Source organism: Lissotriton helveticus, chromosome 3_1 (assembly GCF_964261635.1).
Source record: "Lissotriton helveticus chromosome 3_1, aLisHel1.1, whole genome shotgun sequence".
Lineage (NCBI taxonomy): Eukaryota > Metazoa > Chordata > Amphibia > Caudata > Salamandridae > Lissotriton > Lissotriton helveticus.
The window spans coordinates 1,192,607,052-1,192,627,301 of record NC_136061.1 but is presented as its reverse complement, the minus strand read 5'-3'; the positions used below and the strand labels follow the sequence as shown (position 1 = coordinate 1,192,627,301).

Sequence of the window (20,250 nt, the reverse complement as noted above, 5' to 3'; positions counted from 1 at the left end):
TACATTTTTTATCTGTCTGCATAGCGTATGTCCTTCTGCTACAACTGCCCTTTCCAACGCTGTATTGGGTGTTGTGATTGGTGCTGTGGTTACTGAGATTACCCGCCTCAAAGGTTTGGGCTCTCTCTTTATAATATTAGTATGGATAGTATAGTATAGTATAGTATGGATTTTTTGCAATTTTGTTATACATTTTTTTATCCGTCTGTATAGCCTATGTCCTTCTGCTGCAACTGCCCTTTCCAACGCTGTATTGGGTGTTATGATTGGTGCTTTGATTACTGAGATTACCAGCCTCAAAGGTTTGGGCTCTCTCTTTATAATATTAGTATGGATATGGCATGTCACATGAGAAAAAATATTTCATCCTTTATATCAACCTAACCACTACATCGGAAGGCAAGTCTGGGTAAGTGTTTGTTGAGGTATGAATGATAATTATATTCTTACTTTGACAATGTAGTGTCTGTAAATGACAATTACTTTTATTTATGTGTTACTATTTAAAACAGATAAATAAAAGGCATTGTCATTTACAATCCCAATAGCTTAAGCTCTCGCAAATTTGTTGCATTACAAATTCGTGCTATAAATCTTTTTTAAAAGTATTAGGAGACAACGTGTCCTGCTTGCAACAGCAGGCAGGACAATGCTATTTGAGAAAATAGTGCTCAGAGGCTGTGATTAAATCCTACTGAGCAACAAAACAAATAACAGGGGGCGTCGCCAGGGGGTTTGCAAATTGAGACAAGGCGGTACTAAGGAGGGACTTCTAAGCCTTTTCACCAATGAACAGCCACAGTTTACAGTGGACATTGACACAAGCCAATGAATAATGTGGGCGGAGCTTCAACTCCCTACCTCAATACAGCATGCTTCGCAGAGCAGCGAATGCGCTGCCCAGGCTCGAGCTAAAAATTATCTGCTTCAAGTAGGTGTAGTTACATCAGCCCTTCTATTAAATATTAAGTGAAACTTAAGCAAGGTTTCTATAGATCCTTGCTCTAATATATGTTGCATTTGTTGAATGCATTCATACAAGTCCACACACAATGATAACAGACACAGGATACACAATGGTGTTCAATTTCTGAATTTCTGTCCTTTAATAAAACTTTGGTCTTGATGATCGTAGTTTTCTGAAGTGGAGCAGTACCACACCTTTGTCATTCCTATTTACAACCCTCCCTCGAAGAAAATCAGTATAAAATGTGAACATTTCCAAATGTGCAAGAACGCACTGCATACACTTGGTGACATTTTGGGGCAGCAGACATGTTGCGCTCTAGCCGACACACATTCTGAAACATAGATTCTAGCTCAGTGTGCGTGATTGAAAATTGAAAGGACTCAATGCTTAGGCTAATTAGCCTTCCTTAAAATGCAGCATTACCTGTAGCAAGAGGGAGCAAAGTGCATTTTCATGGCAAGGAGCAGCAGAGCAATCAATCCTTAAGCTTGTACATGTATCAGGCAAAAAATCAAAAATCCACGCATTACAGTATTTTATTACATAAAATGGTTTATATGAAATATGTTTCCCTTTTACAAAAAAAATATTTGTTACATCATAGATATAATATTATCTAGCTCATATATAAACTTTCGTTGCTTCTATTTTGAGCTCACAAACCTGTGGTGAAACTCATCCTTAGTTTGGATCACTTTGATTATCCCGTCTTAGTTTTATGAGCAATAGTAAAAAAATCAAAGTGGATGGTCACCATGCTAGGGGCATTTGTTAATTCTGTTGGAGAGCATTACGTAGCCTGGGTACCTTGTTGAAAGGTCCTAACACTCTCTCATGCAGTGCTAAGAAAGGTATGTACCATCATCAGAGCTATAGAAAATAGTTTTAATTCTGTCACAGTTGAAGATCTCAAAATGTTACTTCTGTCCAAAATTCCATATTTGGTGGATGAAACATTGAGGAAGAAAAAAATAACACGTTGAACATACATTCTCCACGTGTACCTACTTACTTGAATGAATGCCTGTTTGAAGTATTTCTTTAAAAGGAACTTGGTGCATACAAATTCAAATCCCATCAACAGTGTAGTAAATATTGGTGGGAGGGGGGGGGACTGTTTGTTTATAGCTGCTTTTGATTCATTAGGACAGATGTTGTTGTTTACTGTACCGAGGTCTCTCATGCTGTACCCAGACGTGACAACCATGCTGAATGTATTGCTTGCATCTAAAACCCAATAAAATATGTTTTTTTAAAAAAAAAACAGTGTAGTAAATATTGCCCTGGTTTTACATTACACCAAGGTTGGCGTTAGTTCCTCAGCTGGAAAAGGCCTCATGCAAGGAGCTGAACCAGTGGTCTCTGAAGGCAGGCAACACAGAATCAATTTATTAGAACAAGCTTTTAAAGAAGCTCAAATTACAGGTGGTTTCAGAGACACAGTCAAGAAGTGTTGTGATAAGACTACTCTTTGGGGACACCTCTAGCCTTGAATTAGATAATTTGAACACAAGTTAGATGCAAATTACAACTCTTCCAACGAGTCAGGAAACACTTCTCAAGGAAATGTTTCAGGAAAGCCACCATGGTCAGACAGGCTATTTCCAGCATTTCTTAGTTTTAATCGTTGCACTGGGCGAGGGTCCCTGAGAAGAGGCAGTCCGAGGAGAACGTTGGACAGCGAGCGCTGGCATCAGGTCACTGCCAATATTAAAATGTCAATAAGAACGTCTTTGCAGTGAGGATTTTTGTATCTCATTTCAAGGATGTAATTCATCCATTTGTCTCTAGTTTTACTATTTAAGTGCAAGTCAATGGTGCTGTATGTGACAAACACAGACAATGATAATGTTTTTTCTTACGAAAGACCTGGCATCGGGGTCTGGTCAACCCTTGCTAAGAGAAGATTCAGCAATGTTGAGCTGGGCAAAGGCATAATAGAATAATATGTTGAAGTGACCACAGACTATTGACTTAGAATGAGGCCTCTCGACACATTTTGTATGCATGAAAACTTATGAACTGCCCAACCATACAGTGGCATGCATTTTTCTTGTCTGGATATGTCCTGAAGTGGGCAACATTTTAATTTTGCTTTTGTATTTTGAGAAGCAGTCAAACGTTTCACTTCACAGGGGTTACAGAGTTTTGTAAATTTAAAAAAACTTTGTCTGTGGGCGAAATGTAAAAAAGTTTTCATGAAACAAATTTCCTGATCAAAATGATGTTTTACAAGAGAATTCCCCGTAGAAGTGGGTTTTGGCAGCGATGATTTTCTGTCAAATCTACTTTTTGATATTTTTCTTTCCAATTTAGTTTGGAACCTTCATGTTTGCAGGTCCTGCAAATTTTTGAAGACAAAGTGATAATATTTACAGAGGAAAAACATTGCAATTGCAGTGCACTACTGTGGCTTATCTGAAGAACTATGTTGGACCCTGAAGAGTGTTCGGCTTATGGGATGACACTCGTGCTCGTTTCTGGATGAAGCATTTGCATTCTGCACTTTAAGCGTAGCTCACTCACTCATAGTTATTCATATTACTGCTAAGAGACCACACTCTTGCTTTGAGATTGGTATTGAGGAAGCACAACTATAGCATAGTTCAAAGGCTGAGTGGAGAACAAAAAGTGTTAGAAGGAAGATTTAGAACTGCTTAAAAAGATATTTTTTGTGAAAAGGAATGACACCTACAGGTACACAGAGGACTTAACAAGACATGCGACACAGAGTGCAGATGTAAGTATAATGTCTGTCTGGCACTAGTGGAAGTAAAGTTCGACAAGAAAATGAGCTACACGGGAAACTGCCTGAGGATCTTGTGGGATCTTATGGAGACATGCACAGCACAGTTGATAGCTGATCATTGTAAACAGGGAGTGTACCAGAGGACCAAGATCGACCAATGTAGTCTCACTGCAGAACAATGGAAGGAATGAGGAGGCTGTCAATCAATGAAGGTGGTTGTCACATGTTGTCAGCGACTCCCATTTCCATGCAGCCATTCCTTCTCCTCACATTTGGATTTCATTTTTAGGCTGTGTATGGGAGGGGGCTCCCTATATTCTCTTCTTCAGACTTGTTTCTTTTACATAAGTTGTTCTGACCATGGTGATAGGGGATGCACTATTGTGATCTTCAGTAAAGCTCCCCATTATCACTTCATTGGCAAAGTCGTCTACCTTTGTGATCAGTCCTTTCCTTGTCACTTCTCGCATTGGTAGTGCTGCCTGTTCTTGCTGTATTTTCTTGCCCTTGCCATATCATGTTTGATTGCCTGCTCCACCCTCGTTTCTTGCCAGCGCCTTATCCACTTTCTAAAAATTTTCCACCCCAGCTACATAGATCTGTTGCATTCCTCTCTGACCTACTCTTGGCCATCGATTAATAGAGGTCATCGGTGAGGCAAGGACTAAAATCTGATTGGCCAGTCAAGTACAATCAACCAGCGTTGTGTGAAAAGTGAGTTGCCCAGGCAGCAATAGGGTAGTAAGCTTCACCCTAACGCTGGAGAAATGTATGGAAATATCTGTAGTAAAAAGAGAAGATCAGGCAAATCAAATCTAATTCCCTTTTAGTCCCTGTGTCCCTTTACTTAAAGGATGGATGATTTGTGGATAGCGTTCATTTGCATTTTGCGAACTCTTTTGCGATCGTTGCACACAGACGATTCATTGAGCAGCTCACATTGATGTTTTTGATTAACGCTAGATGAGTAATGAGAATTGATGTGAGTAGGTGGGTGAGTTCTTGCATGAAGGAAGATGGTGAAAGTGCAGTTGATTTAGTGGGAGCTTGACAGCTGTGCTGAAGAAGATGATTGTGGCCAATCAAGCACCTGGGTTGGGAGATTTCATTGTAGAAAGTAGCTGCAGACAATGTGGCGGAAAATGGAAAGGGAAACAGGGCAAATGGCTACAATGAATGGGATGCTGCAGGCGTCAGTACTAGGTCTAATACATTAGTAGTGACATTGCAGAGGGGTTATCAGGGAAGGTGCAACACTTTATAGTCCGCACTTGAACATGCATAAATGGAAGTAGCAGTTACGATTCCACATACTAAAGTGTAAAGTCATGCATTTCTGTAGTAACAGTACACAATGAGGAATAAATATCATAAGTCTCAATATGGCAGAGGGACACGGGTCTTTTCTCACATATTGGGATAAATGTTTTAGAGTTTGAGTAGTAAGCATGCATAGCAAGGAAATGCTGGGTACATAACAAGAGATATAAGCTGCGGAAAAACGTTAAGTTGTGTTATCATTTTATGCATAATCTTCGAGGCCTCGCCAGTACCACGTTGAGTTCTGGGCTGTATTATAGAATACGGGGTACTTTCCTTGCTAGTGCCGAGCACACCTTTTAAAATGTGCGCCCCGTGCTAATAAGGGGAATGCGCCGTATTATGTTGAATGCACTGCTCCAAGGCAAACCGCGTTGTCTTGCTGCCCTGGGGGCAGCGCATTCAAGTGAAACATGGAGCAGCTTTGAAGCACCGTGCAGGCAGCAACCCTTCTGCACTTTTAAGGGGGACTATAGATCCCCTTGCAAGTGGGTGCAGTGAGTGACTGCACCCACCTCACCTGCAAGGGGATGTCTAGGAGGTCCAAGGGACCTGCTTTCCCCCTCTAGAGAGTTGGCTTTAGGGTGTGCGCTGACAGTGCGGCACCTTTGAGGTGGCGCAATGTCAGCGCACCACCTGACAGCTTCTTTGCCTCTGCGCCTTAATACGGCGTGGGTGCAGAGTCAACTGAGGTAACACCCTCTAGTGATAGCACTGGTGCTATATGTGCGCCAACTCTATCTGTATTACAGAAAGGAGGCACAAGCTTCTGCAGCCCTTTCTGTAATACCAGAGTGCCCTGCTGACGCGGAAAGCAGGCACACATGCCCATTGAGCCCCAAGGGCACTTTGTATGATAAGGCCCATGGGCCAACCATGTTACACACAAGCAGTTGAGGTGCTAACAAATGGCAGGAGGTCTGCACTAAAAATGTTTTAAAAAGATGAGCAAGGACGTGTAAGTTTACAGTCGGGAAGAGTGGAGGGAGTGGTAAGATCTGATGGAGCTATGGACGTACGTTAAGGGTTAAAAGTACACTAGTGGGAATGAAGCTATTACAACTAACGTTCTGTTCAAGAACTAGAGGTCATACTATTAAGATATGTGCTGGAGAGGCTCCAGAACAGAGAAAGGAAGGCGTCCACCTAAATAGTAATACATATAATGCACCTGGATTTGAGTCAGAGCAACCAGAGGTAACACTAGCAACAGATTCAAAACAGCCTGACAAAGACTTAGGGTACTATCATTAGTTCGAGGTCAATGATGGTAGCTAACTCTGGGCCTTATTTAGGATTCTCACTTCAGTACATAGTGAAACCACTTTGGGCCTGATTTAGAGTTTGGCAGACGGGTTACTCCGTCACAAATGTGCAGGATTTTACGTCTGCCTAGTTACAAGGGCATTAGATCCTATGGCACATGTAATAAAGCGATGAGATATCCGTCATGTTTGTGACAGAGTACAACACCCACCAAACTGTAAATCAGGCCCATTATCCCACTGTGTCTCTGTTCCTGCATACAGGTAAAATAGGAGCTCTTTGCACCAGTCCAAAAGCATATAAAGTGCTATGTACTTATCAGGTCATTTTCGGCTTAATCCACTACACATTTTGTGAATCATGAGCTCAACTTAGATGCTCAAAAAGAGTCTTTAGAGGGCACAATGGGGAGATCCAAATTGATAGAATTTATAATTCCGGAAAATTTGCGAGTTTATGGAGTTCTCAGGGGAGCGGGTTGTTGGGACCCTTTGCAAAGGTGTGTTTGTATTCACAACCGTTCCCCGTCAGTTTGCACACTCTGATGTTTACATGTATCGAAGAGGAAGGAATAGCCCCATCGAAGGATGTAAGGTGAGGCATACATAGAGGGTTGCTATAGATTTAGCTAGACGTGTACAGCTAGCATCTTTGGTATTCTTGGGAGGAAGAAGGATTATGATAAAAGTATGCTGGAAGTGGACAAGTCACAGGAAAGAGGATTGTCCGGTTAATGTGAGGAAAGGGTGAAGATGCGAGGGTGATGATGAAAAGTGCAACTGCTAAGTGCTAAATGATTGCATATTGCAAAGCACTGCCATATTCTCTGCACTGTGAATGGAAATGACTACACAAATGGTAACCTTTTGCAGACGAGTTTCTTTCAGTTAGCCAGTTGCTGGTACACAGTAAGCTAGTGACTTACACAGGATCACACAGAGTACTAGCCGCACACCTGCCACTTCATGCCTGAATTCTTACTTGTTTTTCCTTCTGATTTGAGCACTATACTGAGCGATAACTGTGAAGGGATGTCTGACTTCATGGGAGTGGACAGTGTTAGAAATTATACTTCGCAGAAACGAAGCACCAATTTTCTGTACTAAAATTCATCATGACATAAGGGGAGTGCACTGCAATCATCCCACTTACTGCTGGTTGTCATGAAGCAGGCAATTAAGTTTAAAACAGCCAGTCACATAGTCTGATTAGTAGCTATTGTGTTTTAAACAGAATATGGAAGAGTTCTTAGGTGATGGCTTTCTGTTTCTAGAGCAGCACCTTGCAGAACGTGTTACAATAGATTTCAACCAATCAGCAGCCATGGTTGGTAAAGCTCAATATAAAACACCTGAATGTCTCAAAGGGATTTGCAGCAAAATAAAAATATGTAGTGAGCGTTTCTGTTTTCATTTTCATTCACCGTTTAACTCTTTCTATTCCAAACTTCCCATTTCCATTGCGATAGTTTAGTGTGAAGGTTGGAATGTTGCAACATCTGGTAACCAGCCAAAAAGTAAGTAAAGATGGAGTCTATCTCTGAAGAGCCGATGTCTGGAAATAATGTTTGGACGGTGTAGGACTGGTCATGTTCAGCTTGTGACAGACCAGGTTATCTGCGGGTATTTAATGTCAAAATAGCTGGTAGCATATCCAATGGCGCAAAATACTGGAATCCAAGAATATAAGTCGAACAATCAGAGACTCAGAAGGCTGCACAATGTCTCTGTTGCAAATACCAGTACAGATGCTAAGTTTTTTAGACCATCTGGAATGCTGTGTTTTGGGTGGGCACCATGATTGGTGTGGCATCTAATTTCATAGGACTGGCATAGCTTCCTGGTCTTGACTCTGAGCCTCTTGCTTCTGCATGGCCATGGCTGAAATGTATAGGCCCTGAACGTGGCGTGGCTTGAGTTGAAAGCGTCTGTTGACTGCGACAGGCACTGTTGTTGGTCGACCGGGTAGAGGAGGAGCCAGAGCGGGAACTTCTGGAACCTGAGAAGGACGAACCTGGCTGAACTAGACGGGCTTTCGGTGCCTCAGCATCTTCCCTAGAGGAGAAATACAAAGAATGGATAAATAGCAGTTCAAATAATAACATTCACCTAAAAGATTAAGCAAACGCAAACATTTACTGTACTTTTCAAAGCTCCACTAAATGCAACCTAGTTCTATTAATTGTGCTCCTATCAACTCTTAAACCACATTTCCGTTTTGGGAGGGAAGATGAGAATTGTCATGCAAGAATGTCAGTGCAAAATCTTCTAAACAAAGAAATTGTATAATTATTAAATGGTGACTTATACTAAGAACCCCAAGGAAAATTCTTTTTTTATATTTCCCCATCATTTCAGGTTGTTAACACTAGTTGAAGTGACTATTAAATGGCATGTTAGTACTGTAAGATGACATATATTTGAGTAGGAAGGTATGAAGATGCTTCTATTTTAAAAAACCTGTCAGAATGGGGTATCTGGTTGGCTAGGCTATGCACCTAAGCCAGGCTGAATCCACCAATCTAGTCAGGGTAAGGGAGATACACGCCCAAGATAACCCCTGCTCACCCCCTTGGTAGTTTAGCCAGAGCAGTCAGGCTTATCCCAGAGACAATGTGTAAAGCGTTTGCGTAACACACACACACTAGTGACACAATAAATACACCACAAATGAGACTCCACACAATATTATATAAACATACATTTATGTATTGTACATAAACATAGACCAAGACAGCATGAGCCAATAATTACTTTGCCAACTAGGCAATTGTCATAACATCACCGGTAGTGCAATAAGACGTAGACTTATATGTTGCACACGCCATGAAAACACTATCACTGCACGTAAGAATGCAAATCCTGAAATAATACTCATTATCCTGAACTAGCAAGGCAAAAACGACACATATCATAACATCAGGGCATGAAATGACGCAGTTAGGTTAGAGCAAGCCCACTTAAACCACCAGGTATCATCATAGTACATGACCACTAAGTAACACCATGAACACATAGGGTAAATCACCTACAACTGCAGTGAACCTATAGAGACAGTTCACCTGTGCTTCAAGTACATGTTAAGGGGTATGTAATGAACTCCATCTGGGGATAATACAATTGTACACTGTAGGCCGCAGTAACAACTGTGTGCCAACCACGGGAGATATGGTAGCTTCGGCTTGCTTTCAGAACAATGTGGCAACGTCCTTAGGGAGATCGGGCCTCCGCCAAGGATCGCTCCCGTAAGTCCACCAACAAAGGACAATGTGCCCTATGGTATGTGCAAAAAGGGGGGGACACACTTCAGGACCCCGTGGGAGACCTTGTTTGGTCCCAGTGCTCAATTCTCAACTGCATCTGGCCATGAGCGCGCGGTGCAGCTTTCAAGCCCAGTACCGTATTTCCAGGGATGCAATATCCAGGAGCCGGTAACACTGTGGCGGCCTCCCCCCTCGAATGGGTAGGCGGGGCTCAGTACTGCTCGGCAAGACGACCACTGGCAAGCAGCGTATCTCGTGTGGAGCCGGCCTGGATTGAGAACAGGCCCCTCCCTTCTTACACGGAGCGGGTCGAACTGGGCTCCATTTTAACAACAATCAGCCTCCCCGGCTATGTCTCTCAATGTGTTCTTGAATCCCGCAGCAGGGTGTGCCAGCTCAATGAATGTGCTTGTCTCCCAGGTACTGCGCCTTTAGGGCAGTTGTCACTGCTCTTGCTGAAGAGGCCTACCACGAGGGCACCTGCAACAGGGAGGGGAATGTGGCCTCTCAGGATGTCTCACTTTTTACTACTCCATCTGAGGAAGCGCCTTCTTTGGGGCGCTCGGAGATCTGCTGCTAGGGGAGTGGTATACATCATGCAGCACACACTGACCCTTGAAGCAGGAGAACTGCTTTACACACTTTGACTGAAAAAAAGAGCACTCACCATGTGCTGTCTCTTGGGAATTGAAAATGGCTGAACTCGGAGTCCAGTAAAGCTAAGTAAATAGGAGTCTTTTGATTCTGACAGAACAAGAAGCACTGACCAAGCACTAGGGAGCTCACATGACAAGCCACAAAATCTGGTGAGCACTGAGGTTACACAAGCAGGGGGACAGGCAGAAGACCAGCACATCAGATAGTTGCAGAGTGGCAGTCCCTCCTACAGACCAGCAGGCAGCAGGCCAACCAGCAAAGCAAAGCAGTTCAATGGTTGTTCTTCCTCGCAGCGTAGCAGTTCCTTCTGGCAATGTGCAGTCTATAGAGCCAGGAGTGTCTGTTACAAGTCCCCTGGACGTATACTCAAATGTCTTTGATGTGGAGGTAACTTTAAAAGAAATCTTAGAAGTGCAAAACACCCCCATTCAATCACAGCCCCAGCTCCAGACATCAGTAGGAGGTAAACAAGCCCTTTGTGTGAGGGCAGGGCTCAGCCTATACAAATGTAATTGACCCATCTCCCTCTCTCCCAGCCCGGGAAGACCATTCAGTATGCAGGCGAATGCATATGCAAACCTGTTACACCCAACACTTCCTGTGTGATGGCTGTCTGGAAAGTATGCACAAAGCACAGCTGTCACTCTACCCTAGACGTGGATTAGAGCCAGGCTGCAAAGCACAACGGGGGATATGTACAAGGAAGTGGCAGAGAGAGGCGTCAACCTTCCTGGCTTAATGCCTCTCTCCGCCACTTCTGAAACGCACGGCTGCACCATATTTAGAAGAATGTGGTGCAGCCTTGCGTTTCCCCCTGCGATGGCGCTAAGTTTAGCAACTTAGCGCCAACGCAGGCACTCTTGCACCATAGTGCAAGGGTGTCTGCAGGCAGGGGAGGATTGTTTATGTGTAGGATGGTGTCTCTTCCTGCACCACATAAACAATCCTAAAATGCCATTCTGTCACTGTCATGTGTGCTGCTTTATGCAGCACACATGAAAGTAACAACATGCATTTTTTTAAAGGATGTTTGTCACTGTGTGCCGGTTTTGCCATATCGGCCACCAGTAACAAAAGCGGGAGCAGTGCTTTCTACTAGCACCGTCCCGCACTCCCAGGGTTGTCAAGCAGCAATCTGCCAGGGCTTGTTGCAGTTCCCAGTCCGGCCCTGTGCCCAACGCAACACCCACTGCCCACCCCGTTCACGCCAACCATAGCTTAAAAGGGGGCCTTATTTACAAGGCAGCGTTGAGCCACGTTAAGTGGCTCAACCCGGCCTTGTAAATAAGGAGCAGCCCCTATCGCCACCACAACGTGGATAAAAGTGATGTTGTGGTGTCGATACGGGCTTGTACATATACCTCAAAGAGTCATAAGCACATAGAAATGCCCGCTTTCTAAAAGTGGTATTCCTACAATAATAATGAGAAATCTGCCTACACCAATAAGCAGGCTTTATCACCACTTGTCCAAACATTCCAAACATTCCAAACATGGGAACGATAAGCCTTTCAGATCAAATATTACCACTGAAAAAAATCTAATTGAATTCCCAATGCTACCCAATGATAAAAGCAGCACTCACTGTAGTGAAAAACGAAAACGGGTGTTTGTAACTACCAGGACATCAACTATTGAGCTACTTGTATGAATTGGATGTTGTTCTATCTGTTCTTCATACTTAGCGAAGTGACATTGTTGTTACCATACACCTCAATAATATTTCTGTACAAGTGCAGGGGCATTGTGGTTTTCTTTTGTTCTTGTATGTACCAAGCTTGGTCCATCTTTGAGCGGTTGTGAGGATTTACCGTTCGCCCTATTGCCTGTACCAACCATTGAATTACCCTTGTTTCAACCATTAACTTTACGGATACTCCGGCTGTGCGCCTTGTAATTCTGGAACACCTAAAAAAAACTCCCAGTTGTTTGTATATTGCATGATTTCCAGAGAGGGCTGCCCCCCCGTACACTACTAAATAATTAACAGTATATCATAACCTTGAACACACCTTCCTGACCAGTTCTATCTCATCATGAACAGAGACAAAATAGCGGCAGATCTATTCGAAAATCTAGCAAAAGGCATGCCTACTCATACCGCCACGGCCAATGCCGGTCCCCCTCGTGTAGAGGGTCTAAAAGATAAATTAAAAAAATTAGAAAGATTGAAGAAACAAGAGAGCTCACGATGGTGGGATGCCACCACGCTCAAACAATATATGCGACTCAAACAGATACCTAGAGGCTTACGCTCCCAAATCTTTCCAACCTACGATAATTTAGATGCTGATCTTCTAAAGTAATGGGAAGATTCAGTAACCAATAATTCATTTGTTCTCATGGACATCTTAATAGAGAGCGCGGATCGCAAATCAGTTAAATTACTAGAAGAGATAGCGATCCTGGAAAAAGAGATAAAAGACCTGAACTTACCAGAACCTACTGTAAAAAACTACACCATCCTAGACGAATTCTTAGCCAAACATCAAGATGAAATAAAAGAAAGGAAAGCCAGACAAATAAAGAGAGATGATGGGGACTACCGCAATGGTAGAATCTTCACCTATGATCGCAAATACGATGCGATGATTCGATCAACCAATCCTACAAGACCTAGCGATAACATATCTGCCCCCAGCTCAGTCTCGTCCAGCAACACGTCCCTGAACAGCGCAGGTACTAGCGAACCTGGAACAGAGATAGGTGACATCCTAGATACAAACAGTACTCCTTTTTTAGTGGAAATGGAGCGGATCCGAAAAGGGTACAGGGCTCTGCCTCAAAGGAGACCACAAAATCCAAGACCCACAGAGGCAGCAGGGGTGGTCAACGAAGACTACCGAAAAAAACTAAGATCAGGAACGACAAGGAAGTAGAAAATGAAGATAAGGAGGTACAAGTAATAAACCTTTCCTCTTTTCCCCTAACTACCGACATGACCAATCTTCTCTCTAAAGGCCTTAACTTTAACCCATACTCGACAGGCGACATCTGTCAAATCAAAATAGATCTTTTTAAATTTGTTCGCAGCCTGAAACTTAAAAAACATTTTTTAGGTAAAAAAAACAGCGACAAAAATGTGAAAAATATTCCAGATGTTTTGGCAAATGATGAGCTTTCAATAAAAGATGTTCAAGCAATTCATCTATTGTTATCCATTACTGAACGGGAAGATAGTCCTATGGAAATGGGACAACTTCTTGAGGAAATGAACATAGAGACTAACCTGGATATGGTAAGTGGCCTAAAAAACAAATCCACCTGGACACCTACCTTACCGGGTGGTAATAGCATCGACACTTTTCACAGACATGTTCTAGAATTTCTTAACAAAATCAACACAAAAAAACACAATGAAACTTTCATATTTAAAGACAATTTGACTAAAGGAGAGCGTCTTGCCCTTACTACACTTACAAAAACTCCCACCATCATTATTCGTGAAGCAGACAAGGGAGGCAATATTGTGGTTATGAACACAGACGACTATAACAATGAAATACTAAATCAGCTAGCAGACCAGTCCTGTTACGAACCCATCACCAACAACCCCATGGGCACTCTGACAATTACCATCAATGACCACCTACGAACATGGAAAGAGAAGGGTCTCTTGAATGACGACGAGTACCTATATCTCAAAGTACTCAAACCCACATACCCTTGGCTCTACACTCTACCCAAAATCCACAAAGATCTACCCTTTCCTCCTGGAAGGCCGATTGTCTCGGGTATTGGAGGTCCCACCGAGAGACTTGCAGAGTACGTGGACATGTTTCTAAACCCACTGGTGAAGAACTTGCCCTCTTTTATACAAGATTCAAAGCACATACTAAGTGTTTTGGGTGACCTAGAATGGCAACCCAACACTACTTTAGTCACCATGGACGTCGTCGCACTTTATACCAGCATCAATCCAACTTTGGGTATAAAAGCAATCACCCAAACTTTGTCCAAACGACCGGCGTCTCTTTGGGCACACACACAAATGCTGATTTCTATGATGAATCTCATCCTGAACAACAATTTTTTCATTTTCCACAAAAAATGGTACCAACAAAAACGCGGAGTGGCTATGGGTTCAAAATTTTCCCCATCTTTCGCTAATCTATTTATGGGTGCCTTCGAAGATGACCACATTTGGGGCCCGAAAGGCACTGTATACACTGATTCAATCTTGTTTTGGGGTCGCTATATAGATGACTGTATTCTACTATGGACAGGGACAGAGGAACTTCTGAATGACTTTTTTGCACATCTCAATCACAACGATTGGGAAATCAAGTTCACAATGAAATCAAGCAGAACTAACATAGAGTTCCTAGACTTGGAATTTTATGTAGAGAAAGACAAACTACAAAGCAAACTATACAGGAAACCGACCTCTTGTAACGCTATCCTGAGAGCAGACAGTTTTCATCCTTACCACCAAATCAAATCAATTCCCTTTGGAGAATTCCTCCGCGCCAGGAGGAACTGCAGTGACAATAAGAATCTTGAAACAACCATACATGATATGGAAACCAGATTTGAGAAAAGAGGGTACCCTAAAGGCATCCTCACTCAGGCAAAGAAAAAACTCCACAAAATCAAAAGACCTGATACGCTGATACCCAAAACTCAACCAGTAGCGAAAGACTCTACAGTGAGATTGATTACTGAATTCAACGCAATGCATCACTCACTTAGACACAGCATGACGAAACATTGGGGTCTGCTTAAAGATGATTCGACCTTGAAAGCTATAATACCTACAACCCCCCAAATTACCTTTCGAAAAGGGAGAACACTGAGAAACAGATTGAGTCCAACCGTCCCATGAAGTGACATGACAGCAACCTGGTTAACCCAACGCAGCAATGGGTTCTTCAAATGCGGCTTCTGTACAATGTGCAAATGGGCCAAACACAAAACTAAACACTTTTATGGACCAGACAAAGAGATTTATGATATAAGAGTCAATATCAATTGTGTCACTAAATATGTTGTATATATCATTGAATGCCGATGTGGCAAACTTTACGTAGGAAGCACCATCAGAGCACTAAAAGAGAGAATAGCTGAACACATGAGAGCCATTCAAAAACAGGATCCCAGATATCCGGTGGCTCTTCATGTGGCTACGTGTCAGGCCAACACAGAAGACTTTTCGGTCTCGTTCTATGGAATCGAAACCGTGCCTGTACACATAAGAGGAGGCAACAGAGAACTGACACTCAGACGCAAAGAAGCTACGTGGATAATGCGTCTTCAAAGTATCGAACACGGTTTAAACTATGACCCAGAGATGCAATTTTTCCTAGGAAAATAGCAAACCCAATGGATCCAAAACCCAGATTTTGTATCCATAAACATTCATACCACTTAAAATGAGGAAAAAATAATATAAAAATTTTTGTGTGTTTTTTATTTTATTTTATTTCAAGCATGTTGCACATTGGTCCAAACCATTTATTTATTAAGCTAATCATCCTGAATACTTATCAGAAAGGCATAATTTCGTTCAATTTAGGACTTGTGGATAATCACGTACTGTTTGAAATGTGTTGGCATAATGACCCCCAAAAAAATGCTTTGGAAAATTATTTGTGGGAACTTTGTTTTGGAAATTAATGTTTTGTGTTTTTCTTGCACTTTTTGGAAAACTAGGACAACGTAAACTAAATATGCAAATAATAGCAGAATTAACAAATTAAATTTATCGTGGTACAGGATTTTTTATTCCACAATCATACATAGATAGACACACACAAATAAAACCTTTCATTTGTGTTCATGACGTACCAGTACACCTCCTGAGGAGTAACAGTACTTAACTGTGTGTGAGGAATATTAACAAAAGGATTCCTCCTTCTAAAAATAGTAATCCTTAAGCTTCACATATACAACAATAAATAAATAACGAAGGAATTTGTTGTACATATACTCGTTTCGCAATCTATGAGCGTTGTTGCACGCATGCTCGCAAAGTAATAAATTATCCCCGTAAAACTAGCGCCATAGAATCGTCGTGTAATTATAAGATTCACCAATTTTGATCAATACAGATATAATGGAACCAGTCTTACGAAAATTCGGATTAATAATACTCTTAGAATAAAAGAAAGACCCGATAACCTTAGACAAGCCCACTTAGGCCCACAGTAACTAAGGTGGACTTGTAGTATTTCTTCACTATAGCCCCCATTGAACAATGGAACTATTCAGGTTTGACGTTCTAGTTGTGGTCAGAACAGGAAACCTCCGGCCGGTATATCTTCAGGCCGTGTTTCCTGTCACGTGACCGTCCTCGGAAAACGGCGCTGGGAAATTCAAGAGGGAGAACTACTGTGAAAAGGTAAGCGACCTTTCCCTGGCGCTCTCTTCCTCTTCTAAAACCGTAATTGCCTTGCCCAACCACCAGATACGAGCTTAAAGGCTAAACAAACCGTTTTGCTTTATTTTTTCGTGACGGATAAATATAGGTGTACCCGCCTTTTCTCGTTTGTTGACATCGTCACTTAATCGGAGTAACCTGTTAATCCTCTCCTCCCGGTTCAAACATTGTGCTAAACTATTGAGGTAGGTCTTTCATTTTTTCGCGCGTTTTTTTAACCCTCCTTGTTTTTCACTGTACTTGTAGACTAAGTTACGAAATAGTCTACCAGGTCACGTGTTTGTAAACAAAACTCCTGATTATACTACCCACAGACTCATCAGGTCTTTCGGAGTGTGACTTCACATACTCAGTGAAACTCCGTCATACAGGATCCCTTGAATATATCTAGCCGAGGTGGCCCTAGCACCTCACTAATTAGGGTGAGTGTTTCTTTGTCCCTTATACAGTTCATTAATACATCCACTGAGCATGCGATGCACGGTCCGTTTTTTGCACTTAACTCCAGACAAATACCGGAACTAGAGATCACTTAAACAGACTATCTTGAACTATGTATTTTACTAATTGTCGTTTCTTCAATCTTTGACTTATTCAGATTCAGACTAGATACGTCTGGATGGTAGACAGGTTGTACAATCACCGCACAACTTTTACTATACATCAAAGTAAAAACATCGCATTAAATATATAGCTGGCATCCAAGATCGTAGAGCTATAAAAAGTAATAACTATTCAGCAAATCAGTATAGAATAGTTGTGATTTACAATATACACAAAGCAAACCCTGATAAGAATATGAGACATATCTACCAATTAAGCGCCATGGTACAGTTATCATATGAGTACTCATAAATGTATGTAAACTCACTACAACAGTCACTCGGGATGTCGTATTCTTATCTTGCTAGACACCTCACGTTTTTACACAACCCTTTCACTTATAGCACCATATATTTTTCCACGGCCACAATTTGTCAACTGTCTACAACGCGTCACTAGAAATAATATGATCAGAACTCACAGATTTGCACTTTTGTCACCCCACAAAAAAATGTTTCCATACACTCTAACACTGAGTCACCTACAGTCACACGTTGGCATGTCTTCTTTTCACTAATGGTGACACTACCCAGTCACCTTTTTATACACTTGCAATTTAAATATGATCGCAAATGTACTCTCTATGTTTCAATCCAGCCCTGAAGATTCGCAGTCTGTTTCCCTGCGATGAAACACGTGTTGGCCTACCTAAAGGAACAATAAACGGAACTTTTTCGTACCAGCAACGGATTACATCCTAAACTTCTTTCTCTATTTTGTCTTAAGAAGGTCACCAACTATTGAGCTACTTGTATGAATTGGATGTTGTTCTATCTGTTCTTCATACTTAGCGAAGTGACATTGTTGTTACCATACACCTCAATAATATTTCTGTACAAGTGCAGGGGCATTGTGGTTTTCCCGTGGGAGACCTTGTTTGGTCCCAGTGCTCAATTCTCAACTGCATCTGGCCATGAGCGCGCGGTGCAGCTTTCAAGCCCAGTACCGTATTTCCAGGGATGCAATATCCAGGAGCCGGTAACACTGTGGCGGCCTCCCCCCTCGAATGGGTAGGCGGGGCTCAGTACTGCTCGGCAAGACGACCACTGGCAAGCAGCGTATCTCGTGTGGAGCCGGCCTGGATTGAGAACAGGCCCCTCCCTTCTTACACGGAGCGGGTCGAACTGGGCTCCATTTTAACAACAATCAGCCTCCCCGGCTATGTCTCTCAATGTGTTCTTGAATCCCGCAGCAGGGTGTGCCAGCTCAATGAATGTGCTTGTCTCCCAGGTACTGCGCCTTTAGGGCAGTCGTCACTGCTCTTGCTGAAGAGGCCTACCACGAGGGCACCTGCAACAGGGAGGGGAATGTGGCCTCTCAGGATGTCTCACTTTTTACTACTCCATCTGAGGAAGCGCCTTCTTTGGGGCGCTCGGAGATCTGCTGCTAGGGGAGTGGTATACATCATGCAGCACACACTGACCCTTGAAGCAGGAGAACTGCTTTACACACTTTGACTGAAAAAAAGAGCACTCACCATGTGCTGTCTCTTGGGAATTGAAAATGGCTGAACTCGGAGTCCAGTAAAGCTAAGTAAATAGGAGTCTTTTGATTCTGACAGAACAAGAAGCACTGACCAAGCACTAGGGAGCTCACATGACAAGCCACAAAATCTGGTGAGCACTGAGGTTACACAAGCAGGGGGACAGGCAGAAGACCAGCACATCAGATAGTTGCAGAGTGGCAGTCCCTCCTACAGACCAGCAGGCAGCAGGCCAACCAGCAAAGCAAAGCAGTTCAATGGTTGTTCTTCCTCGCAGCGTAGCAGTTCCTTCTGGCAATGTGCAGTCTATAGAGCCAGGAGTGTCTGTTACAAGTCCCCTGGACGTATACTCAAATGTCTTTGATGTGGAGGTAACTTTAAAAGAAATCTTAGAAGTGCAAAACACCCCCATTCAATCACAGCCCCAGCTCCAGACATCAGTAGGAGGTAAACAAGCCCTTTGTGTGAGGGCAGGGCTCAGCCTATACAAATGTAATTGACCCATCTCCCTCTCTCCCAGCCCGGGAAGACCATTCAGTATGCAGGCGAATGCATATGCAAACCTGTTACACCCAACACTTCCTGTGTGATGGCTGTCTGGAAAGTATGCACAAAGCACAGCTGTCACTCTACCCTAGACGTGGATTAGAGCCAGGCTGCAAAGCACAACGGGGGATATGTACAAGGAAGTGGCAGAGAGAGGCGTCAACCTTCCTGGCTTAATGCCTCTCTCCGCCACTTCTGAAACGCACGGCTGCACCATATTTAGAAGAATGTGGTGCAGCCTTGCGTTTCCCCCTGCGATGGCGCTAAGTTTAGCAACTTAGCGCCAACGCAGGCACTCTTGCACCATAGTGCAAGGGTGTCTGCAGGCAGGGGAGGATTGTTTATGTGTAGGATGGTGTCTCTTCCTGCACCACATAAACAATCCTAAAATGCCATTCTGTCACTGTCATGTGTGCTGCTTTATGCAGCACACATGAAAGTAACAACATGCATTTTTTTAAAGGATGTTTGTCACTGTGTGCCGGTTTTGCCATATCGGCCACCAGTAACAAAAGCGGGAGCAGTGCTTTCTACTAGCACCGTCCCGCACTCCCAGGGTTGTCAAGCAGCAATCTGCCAGGGCTTGTTGCAGTTCCCAGTCCGGCCCTGTGCCCAACGCAACACCCACTGCCCACCCCGTTCACGCCAACCATAGCTTAAAAGGGGGCCTTATTTACAAGGCAGCGTTAAGCCACGTTAAGTGGCTCAACCCGGCCTTGTAAATAAGGAGCAGCCCCTATCGCCACCACAACGTGGATAAAAGTGATGTTGTGGTGTCGATACGGGCTTGTACATATACCTCAAAGAGTCATAAGCACATAGAAATGCCCGCTTTCTAAAAGTGGTATTCCTACAATAATAATGAGAAATCTGCCTACACCAATAAGCAGGCTTTATCACCACTTGTCCAAACATTCCAAACATTCCAAACATGGGAACGATAAGCCTTTCAGATCAAATATTACCACTGAAAAACATCTAATTGAATTCCCAATGCTACCCAATGATAAAAGCA

The 20,250-nt window shown here is 42.9% G+C and overlaps 1 protein-coding gene across 1 annotated transcript in view; it reads right to left on the bottom strand.

Moving 5' to 3' along the window:
- Positions 1–1,491: 1,491 nt before the first annotated feature.
- The window catches only part of CLMP (CXADR like cell adhesion molecule), a 357,508-nt gene continuing 338,749 nt past the window's right edge, over positions 1,492–20,250 (bottom strand). The window contains exon 7 of the mRNA XM_078681828.1: positions 1,492–8,359. Within this exon, the coding sequence (XP_078537954.1) occupies positions 8,065–8,359 (295 nt within the window). The 3' untranslated portion in view covers positions 1,492–8,064. The remainder of the gene's footprint in view (positions 8,360–20,250) is intronic.